General features: G+C 31.3%; 2 protein-coding genes across 5 annotated transcripts in view; one reads left to right on the top strand and one right to left on the bottom strand.

Annotated features, from left to right (window-relative positions):
• Window positions 1–4,024, top strand: part of LOC139513547 (GATOR2 complex protein WDR24-like) — a 32,391-nt gene extending 28,367 nt beyond the window's left edge. For all 3 annotated transcript variants that reach the window (XM_071302167.1, XM_071302165.1, XM_071302166.1), the window contains 2 exons: window positions 1,004–1,196; window positions 3,556–4,024. In XM_071302167.1, coding sequence (XP_071158268.1) covers window positions 1,004–1,196; window positions 3,556–3,691 — 329 coding nt within the window. In that variant the 3' untranslated portion in view covers window positions 3,692–4,024. The remainder of the gene's footprint in view (window positions 1–1,003; window positions 1,197–3,555) is intronic.
• Window positions 4,025–14,225: 10,201 nt separating this feature from the next.
• Window positions 14,226–23,317, bottom strand: LOC139513546 (transmembrane protein 106B-like). 2 transcript variants are annotated; one of them, XM_071302163.1, is made up of 6 exons: window positions 23,095–23,317; window positions 21,686–21,749; window positions 18,764–18,983; window positions 17,808–18,004; window positions 17,224–17,277; window positions 14,226–16,127 (listed from the first exon to the last, which is right to left on the bottom strand). In XM_071302163.1, the coding sequence occupies exons 1-6, from the start codon at window positions 23,252–23,254 to the stop codon at window positions 15,992–15,994; spliced, it is 831 nt and encodes a 276-aa protein (XP_071158264.1). In that variant the 5' UTR covers window positions 23,255–23,317; the 3' UTR covers window positions 14,226–15,991. The 2 variants fall into 2 exon arrangements, with proteins under 2 accessions (XP_071158264.1, XP_071158265.1); XM_071302164.1 differs by having other exon boundaries at window positions 18,764–18,929.
• Window positions 23,318–23,356: the final 39 nt, after the last annotated feature.

The following is a 23,356-nucleotide window of genomic DNA, read 5'->3' as shown; positions in this document are numbered from 1 at the left end:
ATCTCCGTTTACTTCATGTTGAGCGTATTTAATAATATCAATATTAAAGTTAGTCAAAACGGATTTCAATTTAAGAAAAAATGATATAAAAATCAGACTTTCGAGTGCTCCTTAATCGGCGGAATTTACAATAGAAGAACAATTGCGATATCTGATAGAAACCTTTCTTCTTGATTTGTCATAAAGGTAAAGAATTAAATATTTTTTTTACTTTTTGATGGTCATTATTCTTGAAAAAAGATGTAATAGACTGGCAAGTCTTTGATATTTTCTTCTTGTCATTTCCGAGTTGGTCAAATTTTTTTTTTTTGTCGGCATTTTGCGTGTTGACCTATTGGAATGATTCTTTTTAAATGAACGTTATTTTATAAATAACAAATACAATAGAAATGAACACCGTTCTGCCGTTCACATTTATTTCATAAATTCTATTTTGCATCGTCAGGTGTTAAAATAATCAATTCATTTAACTTCGATGTTTGGTGCTTCAGGGCAAAGGGTCATAAATTTGACCTGATTAAGTAATTGACTCTAATCAAATAGGTGATTATATATAGGTAACAAGTGTCAACAATTTTAATCTGTTGTCTTAATGAAGTGTGTGTATAAAGACCTCAACAAAATGGCGACGATATGAGGAAAAAAGATCGTTTTTTAAACTTTTTTTTTTTTCAAAAGGGCACAGAGGGGCGCAGGGGCGCTTAAAAAAGGCAGAAGGGCGCAAAATTTCGGGGGCGGGGCGCGGCGCCCCTCCATTTCATGCTAGCTGGAACACTGATATTCTAATTTCCTCTGGAGCTATGTTAACATTATTTTAGTTGGTAATGAACTGATATTTTTCTACCCTCCATGAGGTTTATTGAAGAATTCAGAAAAAGGGAATGAAATAACCTCCCTAGCTTTGTACTGTATAAACAATTTTATTTTTGGATGGGCAAGTCAATTGAAGTGCATCTTTAAAAGTGAAGAGTTTTCTAATAATGTTTTTATATTTGTTTTTCAGAGTTATTAGCTAGGTTTAAACTGTGGACTGTATCAAACACATTGATAAATTTGAGTCACTTAGGCAGCATTTCTATGATGAATCATCAGTCAACAACTATCAATGTCACATGCAACCAGTGTAATCGTGTGTTGACCAAAGTGGGTTGGTTGTGTCATAAATGTAAATCTGTGATCAATTCCTGTGCTGTATGGTAAGTGTGGTCACATGTAACCAGTGTATTTATGTGTTGACCAAAGTTGGTTGGCTGTGTCATAAATGTAAATCTGTGATCAATTCCTGTGCTGTATGGTTAGTGTGGTCACATGTAACCAGTGTAATCATGTGTTGACCAAAGTTGGTTGGCTGTGTCATAAATGTAAATCTGTGATTAATTCCTGTGCCATATGATAAGTGTGGTCAACTAAAATCTGCACTATCACTGTATGATAATAGTTGAATAATGGGGTGATAATTTTCTGCGCGATTATTCAAGAGTCCTGTGAACTATAAATATCAATAATCATTTTTTATACATGCTTAAAAAACTTTTAAATTGGAGATAAGATTGGTTTTATTATATAAGTAATTTGAATAAAAACTTCTTCCAAATAATTCCCACATTCAGCATAATAAATATTCTGATCATGAATTCGTCCTGGATTAAAGTTATCGTACATAGGAGATTTTTAAATCATCTATATATATATTTCATTACTGAATGTTCACAATTATTTAACAAGTGGGATTCATGAATCAGTATTCTGTGATATAAAATCTAAATTTATTGATCCTTCAACTTTGAACTTGCATGTTGTGGATTGTTACATATGACGAAATATGTGATATAGATACAATGGATAAGCGTTGATTCTTGAAAAACAAGAATGTGTCCCCAGTACACGGATGCCCCACTCGCACTATCATTTTCTATGTTCAGTGGACCGTGAAATTGGGGTCAGAACTCTAATTTGACATTAAAATTAGAAAGATCATATAATAAGGAACATATATACTAAGTTTCAAGTTGATTGGACTTCAACTTCATCAAAAACTACCTCGACCAAAAACTTTAACCTGAAGCCGGACGAACGAACGGACGGACGAACGAACGAACGAACGAACGAACGAACGGAGCCACAGACCAGAAAACATAATGCCCCTCTACTATCGTAGGTGGGGCATAAAAAACCATGAGCCCGCAGGGCGAATGGTTTGTTTTTCATGAATCAACGGTTATCCATTGTATCTATCACTTAAACTATTGTGATAATGTCTTTTGAAAATTAACGCCTATTCTTAATTAGAAGGTAAGTGAGTTTAATTAACCATGATATTGTGTCAAATGATCCAGTACAATAAATAAATTTGCAATTAAATGGTTAAACAAACCAAATATATTATAACACAACACGTCTGCCCTTAAAGATCTTCATATCATCAGTCATCCGAATGTTATCTGTTTTTACAAAATAAGATATATTCGAACTTATTTCTATTTGAATTGATCTTAATGGAAATGAAGAATGTGTCAAAGGGACAACAACCCGACAAAAACATTATATATAGTGCATATAATAAGTATGTTTTCGAAATTTCTAGCAATAAGCCTAATTCAAGACATATCACGATTTTCCAGCATAGGAACTTGCGAATTAAAATTTGTAAAATTATGTAGTAAAACAGATGAAATCATATAATATCAATTAATTAAACAGAAATGGACCAATATCATGCAATCCATTTTTGTTTTGTTTCAAATATATGGAATAGCCAACCATTATCCGATAATAAACGACCAAAATCGCTTTTTTTACACAAAATATCCACAATAACATTCAAAACAAGAACAAAAACTGGAAATCTAGACTATTGGAACAACAAAGAGAATTCAGGGATTCGAACCTAAACAAACAAGTCCTAAGCTTTAACTCATTTATCTTAACTACGAAACCTCGTGGCTACCAACTCATACCATACGATTACCTATTATGTACATAAATAAAGGTACAAGCCATGTGTGTCCGTTGTACCGATGTATATCATATATTCATTTATATATATAAAATAGACTTTTAAATCGTAACCGATTGGTAGCCCAGAGGTTTCATCGATATGTTAATGTCCGTAACAAGTTACAAAATTTATGGATGGGTTCGATTCCCAGTGAAGGTATATAGAAATTACAAAAATTAAAGGTAAGTTTTTAAAAATAATTCCATTAGTGAACAGAAATCAGGAAATTAGTCAAATCAAACTTAATGATATTAGGCACACAAAGGAAACAATAGAATATAATCTGGTGAGTCCATTTCAGCGACGGATTTGGGAAGCGTTGATTCTAGAAAAAGAATCCACGGTAAATGAATAGGCTGACGTCACCACAATGGTTTAATATATTAGAATCTGTTGTTTTTGACACCACAAACACTTTATTGATACCAATATTTGTGATTTAAGTTAAGAGAAAGACTTGTAGACCATTTTCTTACCCAAAAGTACCAGTATTTTACTTAATTTTGTGTACTGGTAGTTATAACAATAATATTAAGCCAGTTTTATAATTATTTCAGCCACTTACCTGTGAAAGGATTGTTTGTTTGGTGTCAAGGTTGTTCTCACGGAGGACATATAAATCATATACAGGAATGGTTAACAATCAGTAAACAATGTCCTACTGGCTGTGGTCATATATGTGAATATACCTGATATCTATTGTCACCCACAATTCAGAAAAGATGACCTCTGCTCCTTAGTGTGAGGGTTCAGGGAATAGTTCACAGAGCGACAGGAAAAGATTATGAAAGACAGAATGAGTTAGTGTGTGTAAAGCTCCAACAGGGAAATGAACTAATATGATCAAACTTAGATTACTTACTTCAATGAAATGAATGTTAAAGCAGAGGAAAAGTTAACAGCAATGATAAACATTTATCAAAATCAGGGTGTATGAAAGAAATTACCCAAAACAAGATCACAAAGATTCTAATAGTATTATTATGTTTTATTTTACATGTTTATTATAACTTTAATTAATGTTTTAAACAAGAGGCTGTCACAACGACAGCAAACCGGATTTATTAATATTTATTTGTGTCCTGGCAATATCACAAGAACCATTACTGATGAATGGTGAAAGTGAAAATCGTCAATATCAAATTTGGCCTCCATTTTGTCATCAGTATCAACATATTAAAATTTGAAATCTTAGATTGAATGGTTCATGAGTAAATGCAACAACGTGAATGGAAACACCATTTTACAATCTTTCAAGAACCATAACGCCTGAACGGTAAAAGTCAAAATCGTCATTATTGAACTTGACCTCTATTTTGTCATCAGTAACAACATATAAAAATTTCAAAAGCTTTGGTTGAATGGTTCATGATAAAATGCACGGACACGACTGGAAACACTATTTTTCAATCTTTCAAGAACCATAACTCCTGAACGCTAAAGGTCAAAATCGTCATTATTGAACTTGACTTCTATTTTGTCATCAGTTACAACATATTAAAATTTGGGAAGCTTTGGTAGAACAGTTCATGCATAAATGCACGGACACAACTGGAAACTCCATTTTTCAATCTTTCAAAAACCATAACTCCTGAACGGTAAAAGTCAAAATCGTCATTATTTAACTTGACCTCCATTTTGTCATCAGTAACAACATATTAAAATTTGGGAAGCTTTGGTAGAACAGTTCATGCGTAAATGCACGGACACAACTGAAAACTCCATTTTTCAATCTTTCAAGAACCATAACTCCTGAACGGTAAAAGTCAAAATCGCCATTATTGAACTTGACCTTCATTTAGTTGTCAGTAACAACATATTAAAATTTTAAAAGCTTTGGCCGAACGGTTCATGAGTTAATGCACGGACAACATTTGATTGCCGCCCGCCCGGCCGCCCGACCGCCCGACTGCCCGACTGCCCGACCGCCCGGCCGCCCGGCCGCCCGCCGAGCATCCCCAAATCAATAACCGACATTTTTGTCACAAAAATCCGGTTAAAAATGTTTGTTTTTTGTTTATGAATTGTATGTCTGTTTCAGAAAAATTGTTGATATAAAAAAAACACATTGTCCACATTGTAACAAATAAATCTCATGTTGTTTAAATATATATGAATACTGTTATCCAACTTATTTTCCCCAAGGGATTTTCTTTTGCGACTTTCACGAGAAGAAAAATAAAGTAAATATAAATCATCGCAACCTCTCTTCTTGAATTAGAAACAGATTCTCTAAAGAGTTTGAAATATAAATTGTAAATGAGCTAGATGTTCAAATTGAATCTCTATGGTTAACTGATACAAGTATTATCCTGACAAGTATGTTTGTGGATTGATACTACATGATTTTAAAAATCTTATAAAATTCAGTGTATTTTGGTGAAGATAGTTCAAGATACATGTAAATTCAAAGGAAAAGGCAACAGTAGTATACTGCTGTTCAAAAGTCATAAATGAATTGAGAAAAAACAAATCCAGGTTACAATCTAAAACCGAGGGAAATATTAATTATAGGAGGAAAACAATTGAACAAGAGAAACACTGAAGTTAGATAGTTAGGAACAGTTGATGATTGAATGCCTGAAGTTAGATAGTTAGGAACAGTTGATGATTGAATGCCTGAAGTTAGATAGTTAGGAACAGTTGATGATTGAATGCCTGAAGTTAGATAGTTAGGAACAGTTGATGATTGAATGCCTGAAGTTAGATAGTTAGGAACAGTTGATGATTGAATGCCTGAAGTTAGATAGTTAGGAACAGTTGATGATTGAATGCCATGTTAATATGAATCTTAAAAACTAGGTAAAAATAACTTTATGCCATAAAAGCAGTGTGCTTCATTCAAGTGCTGAATTAAAAGTTTATTTATAACATTTATTGAGTCAGAGATCTTACAAGTCCCTGGGTAATAATATTTTTATGCAATTGTTATATTGTAATGTGCCAAATTATTGATATTAAATTATGAAAATCAAACAACTCTATTATTTCTTATATGCACATCAATAGTATATATTTGTATATACATTTGTAATACATTTTCTATCTGTGCCTTTGTTAATGAAATTTGCTTTTTAACACAAATATAATAATTACACGTTTTGAAATCAGAAGCAATACTTTTAACATGTAAAATATGAAAGATATTAAAATATAATGACCCATGGCTGATGATGCAGGGCTAAGTAATATCCTTGAAATGAGATGTGCCAATGCTTACATAATTGAATAACAAAACATTTCATGCAAATTGGCTTCTGTAACAGTCCTGTATTTGTCAAGACTGCAAGTTCTGTCGCAGAAAGTTTTCATATGACCATAATGTCATTTCATAGATCAAGGTTAAGTTTTCATAATCAATATAAAAAAGAAAATGTGGTACATTGTATGATTGCCAATGAGACAACTTTCCACAAGAGACCAAATGACACAGAAATAAACATATATAGATCACTGTAGTGCCTTCAACAATGAGCAAAGCCCATACTGCATAGTCAGCTATAAAAGGCCTGGAAATGACAAATGGAAAACCTTTCAAACAAGAAACTAATAGCCTAATGTGTGTAAAAAAAAAATGAACGAAAAACAAATATGTACCACATCAACAAATGACAACCACTGAATATCAGGCTCCTGACTTGGGACAGGCACATACATACAGAATGTGGCATGTTAACATGTTATCAGGATCCAAACCCTACTCTATTCATGAACAGTGGTGTAACAGTACAACATAAGAACGAACTATAAAAATCAGTTGAAAAAGGCTTAACTAATTATATGGATACAAATAGATATACATCTAACAAAAACAGAGTGGATGTGGCCTGGTACTTGTACACAAATGTATATCCCAACAACAAAAATACACTTAAGTCCATATCTGAGATACTATATGCAATAGGTCTACTATATTTGGTGTATGAAATGATTGTAAGGTGTATATGTCCAGGTGGCAGGTGTCATCTGACCTTGACCTGGTTTTCATGGTTCAGTGGTAAAAGATTTTGTGTTTTGGAGGTTTTTTCCCCATACTGTGTATGCAATAGATCAACTATATTCGGTGTAGGGTAATATTTTATGATGTATTTGTCAGTGTGACAGGTTTTATTTGACCTCGACCTCATTTTCAAGGTTCCATGCTCAGTTTTAAGTTTTATGTTTTGGTCTTTTTTTCTTAAACTATAAGCTGTAGGTAAACTATATTTGATGTATTGAATGATTGTAAAGTGGAGATGTTTGTCTGGCATGTGTCCTTGACCCTATTTTCATGTTTCATTGGTTGATGTTAAGTTTTCTTGGCTGAGTTTTTTTTCATATACTATAAGCAATATGTCAACTATATTTAATGCATAGATTTTCTGTCGGGAATGGTTCATTTGACCTTTAAATCATTCATTAATTAAAGCTATTAAAGGCTCATAGGTCAATGTTAAGTTTTCCTGGATACTTTTCTACAAATAGGCCAACCTTTTTTGGTTTATGGAATGGTTGTTGGGTGTATATGTATTTTCCATTTGGTTAACTGACTGACCTTGACCTCATTTTCTTGGATGATGTTAAGATTGTGCGATACTTGTAGTAAAGCTTTAAATCTAGTACTGTCATCATAAAATCAATGGTCAGTACAGCAGGCAAGACAATTCCGCATGTGCGCTCTTGTACGACATGTTGACGAGGGATGAATGGACAAACAGACAGTACACCATTATACATATTACTATTTTTAGAACTAAAAGGAGTCTGCTTGTCCAATTGGATAAACAAGAACACAACCAATTACTGTTTAAAAGATATAAGAGCTACACATATAAATTCATACAATTGACCTCCCATTATCTTCTTGCTGGCCTTCTCCCAACAAAGAACCTGTCGAACAATACTAGTTTAAATCATCCCTTTAAACCAACTGTTATGGTGGTTTTTTTTTCAAAAATTAAAAAAAAACATGATAGTTTTAGAAGTCTCCATTATCAAATGCTCTAACAAAATAACTGAAATGTGAGACTACTCATGTTGGTCTTTTGATATTTAACATAAATGTGATAAATATAATAATATAATTTTATGTCCTCTTACAGCTATTACATTAATGCTAGCAAGACAAATCTTTGTTTGGCTTGCTTGCTTTGCTTGTATCAATGTTTGCTCAAGCATAGCAATTAAGATAGGCGGGGCTTCAGATTGTACACATCATACTTAAATTTTATTGGACGAAGAACCAAATAGCTATTCGAACACACCGGCCTACTCTGATATTGTGATTCATTATACATAGGTATTTCATTTGACCCATATATTTCATCTTTTAGTACTGTGCTTTTTTTATGTTATAAAGTCAACCTGTAGCTTTGCTATATGAAAATGATAGAATCTGAAGCGAGATGATGTATCAAATATTCTTGCTTTGTACGTTTTCAAGACAAAATATTCACCTCAAACACACCCTAAAATAAGAAGGTGCACTCTATTTTCTAATAAAAGGGATAAATTAAGTAGGGAGAAATGACTTAATTCATCCCTTTTATGTATTAAGTCCATTGTAATTGAATATTGCGCACTTTGGATTAATTTTTGCTTGTAAACCTTCAAACTGATTATTTTTATTATGTTGGATGAAGAAAATTCATAACCTTCGATTTTTTTTTAAATTACGACGGACGGAGAACATTTCTACGGAAGCGTATTAGCGCCACACATTTTTTTTTTAATTTTTCTTCCTATGTTTGCGTTTTGTGATAAACGCAAAGGTAAAATGTTTGCGTTATAACGCAAATGTTTGCGTTATAACGCAAAGGTTAACGCAAACCTTTTGCGTTATGCGTTATAACGCAAACATTTGTTTTATCTTATTTCTTATTTAAGATTCAAAGGAAACAGTAGTTATTAATGGAGGTGGCTGTATATATTAAAATTTATCACCTTTGTAGTCATTGCAAAGTGAAATGCTTGAATAATTTGATCATATCAATGACTAATAATGAGCAGAATAATATAAGAAGGTGTGGTATGAGTGCCAATTAGAAAACTCCCCATCTAAGTCCTTATTCGTAAAAGTAAACCATCATAGGCCGAATTACGGTCTTCAACACGGAGCATTGGCTCACACAAAACAACAAACTATAAAGGTCCCCAAAAACGATATCCATGTTACTACTAGTATATATATTACAAAGAAAATTGAGTAAATTGAGGTTTATTATACCTAAGAAAAAAATCAACCCTGCTAATATAGCTATAACCGAATATAAATATACTTCCAAAGTACGTAAGCTCTCGTTTGAGAAATGTGTAAAGTAGGTTAGATACCAATAAGCTATCCTTTGGCAATAAATGTATAGAATGAAGATGTTTTATTAATAAAATATGTTCTCTCTATTCACATTGCTACCCAAGCATCTTAAAAATACTACATTATATTGAAATGAAAATTCAATGACTTTCTATCAAAGAATCTTGATCATATTCTGAGATTTAAAAAATAATGTTTCCTTATTAATAATTCATTTTAAAGCAGAAAGATCATTTTGTCTATTTGACTTGGAGGTTTCACAATTGTATGACATTATTTTTGATCTTTCAATTTAAATATGACTATATACTAAACTATATCTATTTTCTTGTTAAATTCTATACTTTTCTGATGCACAAATCAGTCTTAATTTATGTATAATTGCACTTCAAGTATTCCATTACTCCTATGCATATTTATTATAATGATTTGGCCTTGTATGTATGTTTCTTTTTTTATCTACTAGTAAATCACATCCGAAATGAATGACTGACGGACATATATACAAAACTTAATGAATAATTGAAATCAAAATGTTTGCGTTATAACGCAAAAGGTTTGCGTTACAACGCAAATGTTTGCGTTATAACGCAAAGGTTTGCGTTATGCGTGAAACGCAAAGGTTTGCGTTATAACGCAAAGGTTTGCGTTATAATGCAAAGGTTTGCGTTATGCGTGTAACGCAAAGGTTTGCGTTGTAACGCAAAGGTTTGCGTTATGCGTGTAACGCATTATGCGTTATGCGTTATGCGTATAACGCAAACATAGGAAGAAAAATTAAAAAAAAAATGTGTAGCGCTAATACGCTTCCGTACATTTCAATCTATAAGTTCAGTTATTTCCATGTCTGTCCTTCAAATATGTGACTCAAGAAAAAAAATACAAAAATTGGTTACAATCGTAACTAAAAGAGAAAATCGAGAGCACCTTCTTATGTTAGTGTGTGTTTGAGATGAATTATTTGTCTTGAAAACGTACAAATCAATACATCATCTCGCTTCAGATTCTATCATTTTTATATAGCAAAGCTACAGGTTGACTTTATAACATAAAACAATCACAGTACTAAAAGATGAGATATATATGTCAAATGAAATACCTATGCAATGAATCACAAAATCAGAGTAGGTGTGTTCGAATAGCTATTTTGTTTTACTACAAGTACTTGACGGCAGTCTTTTAAGATGGATGATGAAAATGCATATCTTCGAGGAAAAAAATGCATTTTTTTGGCTCCCATTTCTACTATTGCACTTTATATTTGTCATCCTATTTAGTGTCCTTAACCTCAAACATAACTTCTAATAAAATCAAGGTATGATGTAAACAAGCTGAAGCTCCGCCTATCTTAATTGACATGCTTGAGCAAACATTGATACAAGCAAAGCAAGCAAGCCAAACAAAGATTTGTCTTGCTAGCATTAATGTAAAAGCTGTAAATGATTCAATCTACAGGTTCTCTTTATTTGTCAAAATACATTTTTAACCATTACAAAGATTCCTCTGGAAAAGTCACGAACAGTGCAATAATATCTGCATATTAGAAAATACACTTAATATTTCTTATCATGGAAATAATAATAAGAATGTCTTCCATTTGGAATTAGTATTTTAATTGAGCTTTTATTCCATGACAATTCATCATTTAAATCAGTTATACATTTAATAAAATTAATCTTTTATTTCATGAAACTTTATAAATAAATACATGCAATAACATAATAATGAATTAAATATGCAAATAAATATCACATTAATGCCATTTTATTTTAACATAAGTACAAAAGACACAACTTTGGTACACAAGATAATGAATCTTAGCTATATATAGATTGCTAATTGTCATTTTAACAATGTAAATCAACACTCAAGTTAAGGTAAATCTGGTATCTTCTGCCATCTTGGATTTTAAAATAGAACAAAATAAGTCAAGGTCTTTAATAAAATAAACAAAATTTGAGAGAGGAATGCAATTAAATTGTAGGGTTTTACATCTAAATGAACAAAATAAGTAATAGGCATTGTGTATGGGTTTCATAACATCTGCTATATCAAATCTGCTATTTTTCCATTTGTAAAGGAGCATTACCATACTCTAAAGCAGTTAAATTTTGGCCACCAAAATTCAGACTTGATCAGTGTTTTGTGGTAATAAGCTCTGCACATAAGTTTCATAACATTTGTTTGAGGCAAAGTAAAGTTAGATAACAGAAACGAAAATTTGTAAAGGGACATTACTCTAGAATGGTAGAAATGATGCTACTCAAATTCAAACTTGATCTGTGTTTTGGGCTGATAAGCATATTACGGAAACCAATTTTGGGACAAAGGTACAGACAGACAAGGGTAAAACTTAATGCACTCACGGATAAGACAGGGGCATAAAAAACAGAACTCTTGTGAAACCAATTTTTGTTTTTTGTTTTATGAAAGCACATTATAAGAATTATCTTCTCATATTTATCTTAAAATTCTATTGTAGTTTTCTTTCTGTCACACAAAATTAGTTTTTCCAAACATAATTTACAAAATATTAAATTTTGCACAAGCTTTTTCATATAAATGCTTAAATAGGATGGTTGAAGCCCTCTTTTGCAAACACTTTACAAATTAAATAATTATCTCCCTTACCCCAAGATTGGATGCAGCTTAACTTATTAGCAATAGATGTAACCACTATAGCGATACATGATACAAATATATATGTTTTGACAGCATCTCATCACCAAAACTAATTTTTCAACTTTTTGGTAACTGATTTATCATCTTTGTACGATTAACTTTGGTACTTTCTTCAAAGTCCTCAAAAATCCCAATTTACAGTATTAAATTGAGAGTGAAATGGTTTTCAAGTTAACCACATTTTCATTTGTAATAGAACATGGAATTCAATATATCAGCAGAAAAATTACTTGTAATGTTCTTAATGTTAACCAGGTGCTCCGCAGGGCGCAGCTTTATACGACCGCAGAGGTCGAACCCTGAACAGTTGGGGCAAGTATGGACAAAACATTCAAGCATGATACAGCTCTGAATTTGGATTGTGATCAAATTTTTGACATTACATGGTTTTTTTTTACACAAAACAAATGCCAAGATTTTACAAATCAATTAAAGCTTTCTTCTTCAAACTTTTTAAATCTAAAATTAAATAGTTGACACAGCATAGGTTTCTGACACAGAATGAATGTGGTCTAATGAACTTAAAAGGTTTTTTTTGCTTTTGAGCAATTCACTATGCTGTTGAATATTAATCCTCTCAAAAAAATGTTTGAAGAAATTTTCTTTTTATTTATGAAATCTGAAATGAGAAAATTTAACCCCCCCCCCCCCCCTTTTTTTCACATCCCCGTTTCCCTTTTTCAAAACTGATATCAATTCAAATTTCTAATGGAGTTTGCAACAATAACTACTCATTTAAATACATCATAAAATATTAAGATGTAAAAAAACTGCTTGTTATCACTGAATGGTAAAGATTATTTAAATTTATCAGTTGGTAGTAAAAAGTGTATATACATTGTATATTGTATATAACAAAGATTTAAGTTGATTCTGGACAAAGAAAGATAACTCCAATTAAAAAAAATTCTTGCTATTGCACAATATAGGATATTTCTTGCTTACTATTCTGGACAAAGAAAGATAACTCTAATTAAAAAAAATTTTACTATTTCACAATATTGTGCAATTAGATATTTCTTGCCATTGCACAATACTGTGCAATTGAAAAGACTTGCTATTGCACAATACTTAATATAATAATTTTAGATCCTGATTTGGACCAACTTGAAAACTGGGCCCATAATCAAAAATCTAAGTACATGTTTAGATTCAGCATATCAAAGAGGCCCAAGAATTCAATTTTTGTTAAAATCAAACTTAGTTTAATTTTGGACCCTTTGGACTTTAATGTAGAATTTGAAATTTGAAAACAGGACCAAAAATGAAGAATCTACATACACAGTTAGATTTGGCATATCAAAGAACCCCAAGGATTCAATTTTTGATGAAATCAAACAAAGTTTAATTTTGGACCCTTTGGACCTTAATGTAGACCAATTTGAAAACGGGACCAAAAGTTGAGAATCTACATATACAGTTAGATTCGGCATATCAAAGAACCCCAATTATTCAATTTTGATGAAATCAAACAAAGTTTAATTTTGGACCCTTTGGGCCCCTTTTTCCTAAACTGTTGGGACCAAAACTCCCAAAATCAATACCAACCTTCCTTTTATGGTCATAAGCCTTGTGTTTAAATTTCATAGATTTGTATTTACTTATACTAACGTTATGGTGCGAAAACCAAGAAAAATGCTTATTTGGGTCCCTTTTTGGCCCCTAATTCCTAAACTGTTGGGTCCTAAACTCCCAAAATCAATACCAACCTTCCTTTTGTGGTCATAAACATTGTGTTTAAATTTCATAGATTTCTATTTACTTAACCTAAGGTTATTGTGCAAAAACCAAGAAAAATGCTTATTTGGGCCCTTTATTGGCCCCTTATTCCTAAACTATTGAAACCAAAACTCCCAAAATCAATCCCAATCTTTCTTTTGTGGTCATAAACCTTGTGTCAAAATTTCATAGATTTCTATTAACTTAAACTAAAGTTATGGTGCGAAAACCAAGAAAATGCTTATTTGGGCCCTTTTTGGCCCCTAATTCCTAAAATGCTGTGACCAAAACTCCCAAAATCAATACCAACCTTCCTTTTATGGTCATAAACCTTGTGTTAAAATTTCATAGATTTCTATTCACTTTTACTACAGTTAGAGTGCGAAAACTAAAAGTATTCGGACGCCGGACGACGACGACGACGACGACGACGACGACGACGACGACGACGACGCCGACGCCAACGTGATAGCAATATACGACGAAAATTTTTTCAAAATTTGCGGTCGTATAAAAATCACAGATCTTTTGAATAAAAAATAAATACAGTTAATCTATAGATTCAATAATATGTATGCTCTTTGGTGATCAATATTATGATAAAGTATTAAAATATGAAACTAAAAAAGTACATATATAACAAATATAAATATAGCTATCACCTTTAATCGTATGAGCAAATATGTGAAATATTAATTTAAAGCTAAGTAGCCAAAAATACATGCATATATTAATCTACGAGTCTACATTAAAATGTTCCAATGATATATTTTTTTCATAATAAATGAGCATATTAATGAATAAAGAACTGCAAATTATATCATCACAACCTGCAGTTAAAAGACTAGGCATAAGACTTGTAGAAAATTCTGAAACAATAGGACAAGTAATGTGGAGACAAAACAATGAATACAAGGTGATACCTTTACACATATATGAATTATAATACTTGAATTGAAGAAACGCATGAACATATTAACAAAGTACATATATTAAGCAGTATACTTTCAATACATGGTAAAAACAAAATAAATAACTCAGATGTGTATCAATGAGATAGGAGGTTACAAACAGAAATTAGTACAAATACTACAATAAAAATACAGTGGTTTCCAATTAAAACAAATAAAGACATGTATTGTCACATTTGAGGTAATTATAGATTACAACATGTACTTTACCATATCTTCCCTGGTATCATCCAGAAACTCATATTAGCCCAAGGCCCCAGCCAAGGACTTATATGATTCGAGGGATGATACCAATGCCCATACAGAAAAGGGCATGTTATAATCTATTTATCACATGCTACATGTATATGAATCCTTAAACAATTAAAAAAAAAATTCTTATTCCATCTGGCAATATCAAACTTTTTTTGTCCTCCATTGAAATAAATTCATTATTATGAAGCACCCAAACCATTAAAATTTATAACCCTTTAATAATATGTCAATGTCAGATTTTCTTTTAGTATTGATGTTCTTAGATTTCTTTTACAAATTCCCTTGTCATTGAAATTGATGTTTCCCATCCATTATTGTTGTTCTGAAAGCTTATGAGGTCAGAACAGGGCACAATAACTGGTTATTTGCACAGGCAGGAATATGACTAGGACAAGTCTGAAGTTACTGCGTATGTAAAACCCAATGTTTTTCGTAACAAGTATGTGATAAACCCTATAATTCAGTCCGGTGACATGCAACAATTGTTTTTTCCAAGACATTCTTAATGGCGTTGCATTCAAAAGAATTGACAGACATAGTTTTTTTTTCTATATTACTGGAATTGAAAGCCAAAATGAAATAAAACTGATGACCAAATAGTAGTGATAATTGACTCAAGCTATACATGGAACCCTGAATTAAAATATTTTTCTGTCACTCTTTAAAAATAAATTTATGTTTAAATCCTTTGAACATTTATTTAAATAAAAGCACATTCGTTTCAAACATTAAAAATAATTTTCATGAATGGCTAACAGCCGTTTTGTCTATCATAAAAATATAACTTTCTCAGCAACTGTTTACATGAGGTCAACTGGGATAGTAATGATAGTAATTGTTATTGGCTTCCTCAGAAAATATAAAGGTGTACAAAAGGACCGATGCTTCTTTGTCTCCATACTTTGACATTACCAACTGCTCAGAGGAGAATACAAACATATTTTTGCAGAATGATAATGGTTCCACTAAATGCTGATTTGAATATCTATTCATTCCTATGATCTCTTATTGTTGACTACTGTAATCATTGGTGAAGACAGCCCATCTTTTTCTGTTAGAGAATTCTTCTTACTATCAACTTATCAATGATGAATATTCTGGTGAGAAAATTAGATTTTCCTCTTTTGTATGATTTCCACAATCGACTAAAGGATAAGTATTAACTGTCGTCTGTTCTTGATGTCCAAGTGATGAATATGTCGCTGTTGTCCTGAAATTGTAAAATTATGTCAGTTAATATCTGTGTATGATATATGGCAATACTTAAAGACATTTTTAATGTTAAATACAAAATTTAAGATACAACAAGAATGTTTCCAAAGTACACGGATGCCCCACTTGCACTATCATTTTCCATGTTCAATGGACCGTGAAATCGGTAAAAAATCTAATTTGGCATTAAAATTAGAAAGATCATACCATAGGGAACATGTGTACTAAGTTTCAAGTTGTTCGGACATCAAAAACTACCTTGACCAAAAACTTTAACCTGAAACTGGCACTTCCATTTTCTATGTTCAGTAGACCGTGAAATTGGGGTCAAAAATCTAATTTGGCTTTAAAATTAGAAAGATCGTATCATAAGGAACATGTGTACTAAGATTGAAGACTGCAGCTTCATCAAAAACTACCTTGACCAAAAACTTTAACCTGAAGTGGGACAGACGAACGAACGCAGGGACATACGAACGAACGAACAGACCAGAAAACATAATGCCCTCTACTATCGTAGGTGGGGCATAAAAATGAAAATAATGCTATATCTTTTATTGGAAGTCAACAATACATCTAAATTTGTAATGTTTAATTTTGAATACATATATTTGGAAACTATGATTTACGGTGACCTATGCTAGTTGTTAACTTCTATGTCATTTTGGTCTCTATTGAAGAGTTGTCTCATTGACAATTAGTCTACTTTATATTCATATGTAAATGCAAAAAGTTGATCTGAAACTGATTGCTAACATATTATACAGGTTTTATCCTGAAAAAATATTTCTGAGATGAAATGAAAACATTATAAAAAAAATTAACCTGATTTTAAACACTGACATTATTTTTTAAATAACTAAGATCATGTTTAGCCCTGGTAATCATTTTAAACTCACGTTTAAACACCAATAGATATTTTCAGCCATCATGGACCCTTCCGTAATGAAATTATTAAGATACTATTGCAATCCTCATGATTTAATTGTTCTTTATAAGTACACCTTTATTGTTTCTTTTCCATCATTTTTTTCTTATGATTAATAAGCTATCATACTAAAATATTAGATTGTAAGAGTTTATAATAAACTTACAGAAATATCATCACATACTGAGTAAAGAAAGGTTCTGGATTATTACATCTGCTCCTGTAAAATATATATACATGATTAAGTATCAGTGTTGTCTTTATAAGTCTTGTATTATTTTTAATTTTAGTTTTGGAGTTTAGTATGAAGTCCATTTTCACTGAACTAGTACACAATTTTCTTGGAAGGCATTTCATAAAAAAAATTGTTCAATCTGATGATTTTTCAATAGATTACTGGCATGCTATTCTGACTCTATACTGAGAGTAAAACAGATCAGCTTTTGCTTCTAATGCATTATTTTTGTTCAAATGTCTTCTAAAAAAAAATGTTTGTCAAGATGACATTTTTATCTGACATTAAAATACTAGTATAGAGAAGTCCAGGTATATGGTCCCCCATTTTTATTTATTCATACTATATTTCTCTCTCTCTCTTTCTACAATGTTCTATCTTTCTCAATTTTTTCATTTCAATATATTTTTTTTTTGCATTAGTGTTTGAGCACACAAGTGCGCATCGTTGCATCAATGGTAGCTACATCACTGTTAGACAGCTGGTTTCACAAATTTACTCAATAATATACTTACGCCATTGCTGCCAATCCATTATCTTTACTGAAAGTGATTCCAACATTGACATCAAATTTTCTTGTTGATCTCATTGGTACATTTAAAGTAAAGCTAGACACTGTTGTATTTATGACTTTAACGTTGAACTGTACTGCTATAGAGGTCTGCGTTAATGTTATAGGAAAGTAATTCAAGTTGGAAATATTGAATGGATACTGAAAAGAAAAAAAAATCAACTTATATTAGCAGTTATTTCCCTTTTTTTTGACAAGGAGACGGATTAATAAAAGGGAAACCTTCAATGTTTCTGAATTTCTTTGTATTAATGTATTATGTATTAAATATGTTTATGTGATGTACATGACTTTTGAAATAAAATATGTTATGTTTAAAAAGTTATATATATTTGTCATTAAGTAATATGATCAAACAGACCTAAAACAGTTAACATTTGCATTATTGATGATGTTGCTCTGCTGATATTATTTTGAAGGGAAATAAAACCTTTCCCAGAATAAGTTGGTGTTTATATAAGGTGGTTATTGTTCTCTGTTGAGACTTCATTCAATAGGAACTGTACATTTTCCCTCAAAAATACAAATCATTCATTGATGACTTATAATTGTAGAAGAGTTAGACATGTGACTGATTTGTCAGTTGACTTATCACTTTGACTTAATATCAAACAGCTGTTATACTAGGAAACTGAAAGAACATTTTTTTCTGAGTTTTTTTTAGCCATCTGATAGAAATCAGGTATTTATCATGCTGTTAAGTACATTTTGTAAGTTTCACTAAAGGTTCTTAACTTGTTTTGTGTCTACACTGATTTATTTTTATACAAAAAAACATGAAATTTGTCACAGTTGGTGTTTTTTGACTGACCTCTTAATGTTGATATAGAAACACAGAAAAAACATAAGTTACATTAAAAAAAAACATGTGTTACTATTGATTGTAAATGTTATACATACTGTGACTTCGAAGTAAACATATTTCTTTGCAGTATCTATGGTGAGATTATGTGGTGATAACAGTGATACGTTACTAGCTATGGTAACATCTCTTTGTGAAAAGAAGAAAAACAATAGTCCAGCCGTAACAATACAAGTAAATACAGCTATCCCTACATACAGGCATCTGGAATAAAATATAACAGTACAAGTAAATACAGCTATCCCTACATACAGGCATCTGGAATAAAATATAACAGTACAAGTAAATACAGCTATCCCTAAATACAGGCATCTGGAATAAAATATAAAATGCTTGCATTATGGTACATAAAGTTGTTGTAGTAGAACTAATATATATTAGATTATAGCTCAAGTCACAGTGTAGTTGGACATAATAGTATATCTAATTTGTTAACTACCAGATCTACAAGCAGAACACTATCAATTATATGTACAATTAAAATATTGTATATCTTTTGTGATAACTCAATAAAATGCTGTGGGGCACAGATTGATACAACCACAGGGGTAAAACCCTAAACAGTTGGGGCAAGTATTGACAATACATTGAAAATAAATACAACTCTGAATTTGGATTGTGATTTAATATCATGACATTGATTCAGGAGAATATCTGACCAGAATTTCATTGATGAAATATTCCTTTTTGCAATGCATTGATACTTTAAACCTGGTGATTTTTTTTTATTGAAAAAATCTTATGAGAATCAAGTATGAACAAAAAAAATGTCAATGGAGGAAAGGGTTAAAAGACAATATTTGTTTTTAAAAGGGTTAGCTTAATCAAATGAAAGTGTTCCTGTATAGCATTCTGAAAAATAATCCTTCAGCATAACATAGAAACCTACAATGAAGTTCTTCAAAAAATTTACAAAAAACTGGGAAATTATTTTTTCAGAATATCCTTGTTATTAATACGTATACAAAGTCTTTAAAAATCTATTAAACTTACCTTTAATTCAAATCATCTAATAATGAACAGTAAATTACAAGCTACATGTATAACTATACATGATTACTTCTCTAAACTTAGATTTAATGCTGTATCTATTTCTAACTATGACTCATTGACTCTACTTACAATTTCTATTTTTTGTGCAATACAGCTCTAAATTTGAATTGTGATTAAACATTTGACATAGCATAGTTTTTGACACAGAATGAATGAGTTCTAAGAAATTAAAAATTTGAAATTTGACATTTACTTTTAATATTAAGGTCCAATATCCAAAATCTAAACACATAGTTAGAATCAGCATATTTAAGAACCTCAAGAATTCATTTTTTGTGATTTTGGACATTTTGGACCTCAGTGTGAACCAATTTGATAACGAATTCCAAAATTCCAAATCTAAATATATAGTTATGTTCAGCATATCAAAGAACCTAGCTCATATATTCAAACTTTGTTGCTGTCAAGAACAATAGAAAATGCAACTTAAACTGACAGTAATTGTGTGGTATTGCTAGTTGAGTTGTGAGAAAGTCAAACTAGGTTTAAATAATATAGCTTAAGCTAATGACATCCACAAGAACTGAGTATGGGTATCCGTAGTCGTCATTTCAGAACGCTTTTCCAAACTAAATATATATACACGATAACAATCAATTAGAAGAGGAAGAAGGCCTTTTGAAATTTGGGCAAATAGGTCAAAAGTCAAGGTCACAGCAGTTATTGATTAACCAAAATTTTTGCAAAAAGATATAAAGGTATGATAACAGTCATTTTGTGGCTCCTGAAATTCCAAAATCCAAGACTTGAAAAAATATGTTAGAAAATGAACAGATAAATATAATCTGTACACTTATGTGCAGAAAGATCATAAAAATTAAGACTTATTCAAGAGGCAAAAATCTTTATATTTAGTCTGGAACTTGATTAAGTTGCATGTAAGCAATTTTTACATCATCAGTGCAACTACTTCCTGTTTCGCAATAATTGGAAATTTTATAACACTCACTGTACATGGAAAATTCTTGACAAACATTTATTGGCTTCTCTGGAATGGAACGATCCCTTACGCTTCAGTTACATTTTATCTCAATCAATAGTATGCCTCAAAGCAGGTCTAGATCTAGACTCAGAAATTGGATTGTTTTTAGAAAAACATGTCTGATGAATACTAAACTTTTTTATATACATTGTAAAAGTCAAAAGTTGTCTTAAAGTTCATATGAATTTTGTTATTTCCATTTACCCAATAGTGTGATTTGACTTTTACGGTTTTGTGAATAAATTGTACACCAAAGCTAATAAATAAATAATCTAAAGTATTGCTGGTGCAAGTCTTCTTTTGAAAGAAAAAGACATTATATGCATGCCCCTTTCATAGAGTAGGAACATGGTACCATCAAGAAGTTGACTCCCAATGTGCATACTATCATTATGGATATTGAATGAGATGACAAAACCACCAGCACTGCCTGCAGCTGCACTGTTACTTTCTATACTGCTGCATGTAGCCTTGATCTAAATATTATTAATGGAATCAGGAACATATAGATATACTGTTCTTAGATGGAATGTATGCTTTGTATGTTAGATGGAATCAGGAACATATAGATATACTGTTCTTAGATGGAATGTATGCTTTGTACGTTAGATGGAGTAGAACATTATATTTACATGGATGCTGAGACTATGTTACATATCAGTAGGGAAGTTATGTTTTGTATGTTACATTGAATAAAACATTATTTACATGGATGCTGAGACTGTTTCACATATCAGGATGGAAGATATACATTGTACTTTGAATACTAGATTGAGTTGAAAAAAAATATATAAAACCTAAGACTGTTCTATATATGGTACATGTATATGTGTCAAGATGAAGTTGCATTCATGAAATGATAACATTATGAGTATTTCAATTCATACATGTTTGAGACATATGTCTGATATGTTGGATTACTTACGTTCGTCTTGGTTTAAGTCGCTTATCTCTCACTGGAATGAGTGCTACAAGTTCTCCTTCTTGTTCTATTAGAAAAAATAAAAAAGGATAATATATGGTGTATGTAAAGTCCAGTAATCCAGAAAATTTTCAAGGGGTTGTCACTAAAACTATCCTACAAAATATTTAAATTATTTCTTTTTATATATCAATGTCATTGAGAACAAATTGTAGTAACAAATAGAACAAATGGTTACACAGTGGTTTACACAATTGATTCTAATTTCATTTTTCTTTGACCACCTTGGTTGTGGCAAGTAAAAGACTTAAAAATTTGTATCTCCTGCTTCTCCTATTAGCTTGTGACGGTATCGGGACTGTTCGCCCTAATAACATGTTCGCCCTAGGTCCGTTCACTCTGAGTTCATTTGCCCATAGAGTCCGTTCGCTCTACTATAAAAATATCAATATTCAGATATTTCTATGGTATATATATCATTTATATTCTTGAAATTTATGAAAACATTGAAATATTTAAAAGTTTACGGCTTGTTTAGGATCATTAATTGTTCAATGACAAAATAATTCAGATCACTAATTATTGTGATACTTGTCTTTTGAATCATGATGGATTGATAATAAAAACAAACGTTTTGTTTTGATAAAATATTCAGCTTGAAATTATTACAAACAATGTTGTACAAACTGTAAATTATGAAACTGATTTACAAGTTCATTTATTTATACTCTAAGACTAGTCATACTGCATACATTCGTGATTGACTGAATACAATTATTTTGTTAACAAATATCAATAAAGATAAATACATTGTATTCCAGTATTCTACTCTGCAAATCAAAGGGAACATGATAAATGTTTGCGCCAATATAAATATTCTGTCAGTTTTTCAACAAACTTGAACATATTTTGTTCAAATACTTAAAAATAATGCGACTAGACAACAATTAGAAAAAAATAAAAATAAGGGTGAATGGACCCTGGACGAACATGTATCAGGGCGAACAGGTACCAGGGCGAACATGAATCAGGGCGAATGAACCCGGATTCGCTTGTGACATATAGAAGTAAGAGCAAAGACTGGTTGGACCATTATAGGTCAAACTACATTCTTAAACACAGAGCGATGGCTGAGTGGCACACCGGACAGCAAGCTATCAAAGGACCAAATTTATCTAGTGTAATCCATTCAATGACAAAAAATCAACTGTCAATCTATATATAAATAAGAGAAAAACTTATGAACCACATCAACAAACGACAATTACCGAAAATCCCCCATATTATGCTGATAAAGGGATTTAGATCCAGCTATAATTAACTAATTATTTTATTGTACAGTTTTATATGTATGTTGCAATGTGAAATAGATATGATAACATTCTGAATGACAGTCACAACAAGCTGACAACCTTTTGGAATGTTTCCTTTTCCTCTACATGTTGGACAGGGTACACTCCCCCTTAACAATTCTTCATAGCTGTCTGATCCGTAAGATGTAGAGCCAAGTCTGCTTGAATAAGATCTTCTGTCATTAACCAGATTATTCTTTTCATTTTCTTGTTCTTCCATCTATACAGTAGCATGTGATCAGGCTGTCAAAACTAAAACCAGCAATTATTTCAAATGTCAAATTTGTAAGTGAAACGAATTTATGTATATATTTAAAAATAA

The sequence above is a fragment of the Mytilus edulis genome, chromosome 2, assembly GCF_963676685.1.
Source record: "Mytilus edulis chromosome 2, xbMytEdul2.2, whole genome shotgun sequence".
Classification (NCBI taxonomy): Eukaryota; Metazoa; Mollusca; class Bivalvia; order Mytilida; family Mytilidae; genus Mytilus; species Mytilus edulis.
This window is presented reverse-complemented; position numbering and strand designations above follow the sequence as displayed.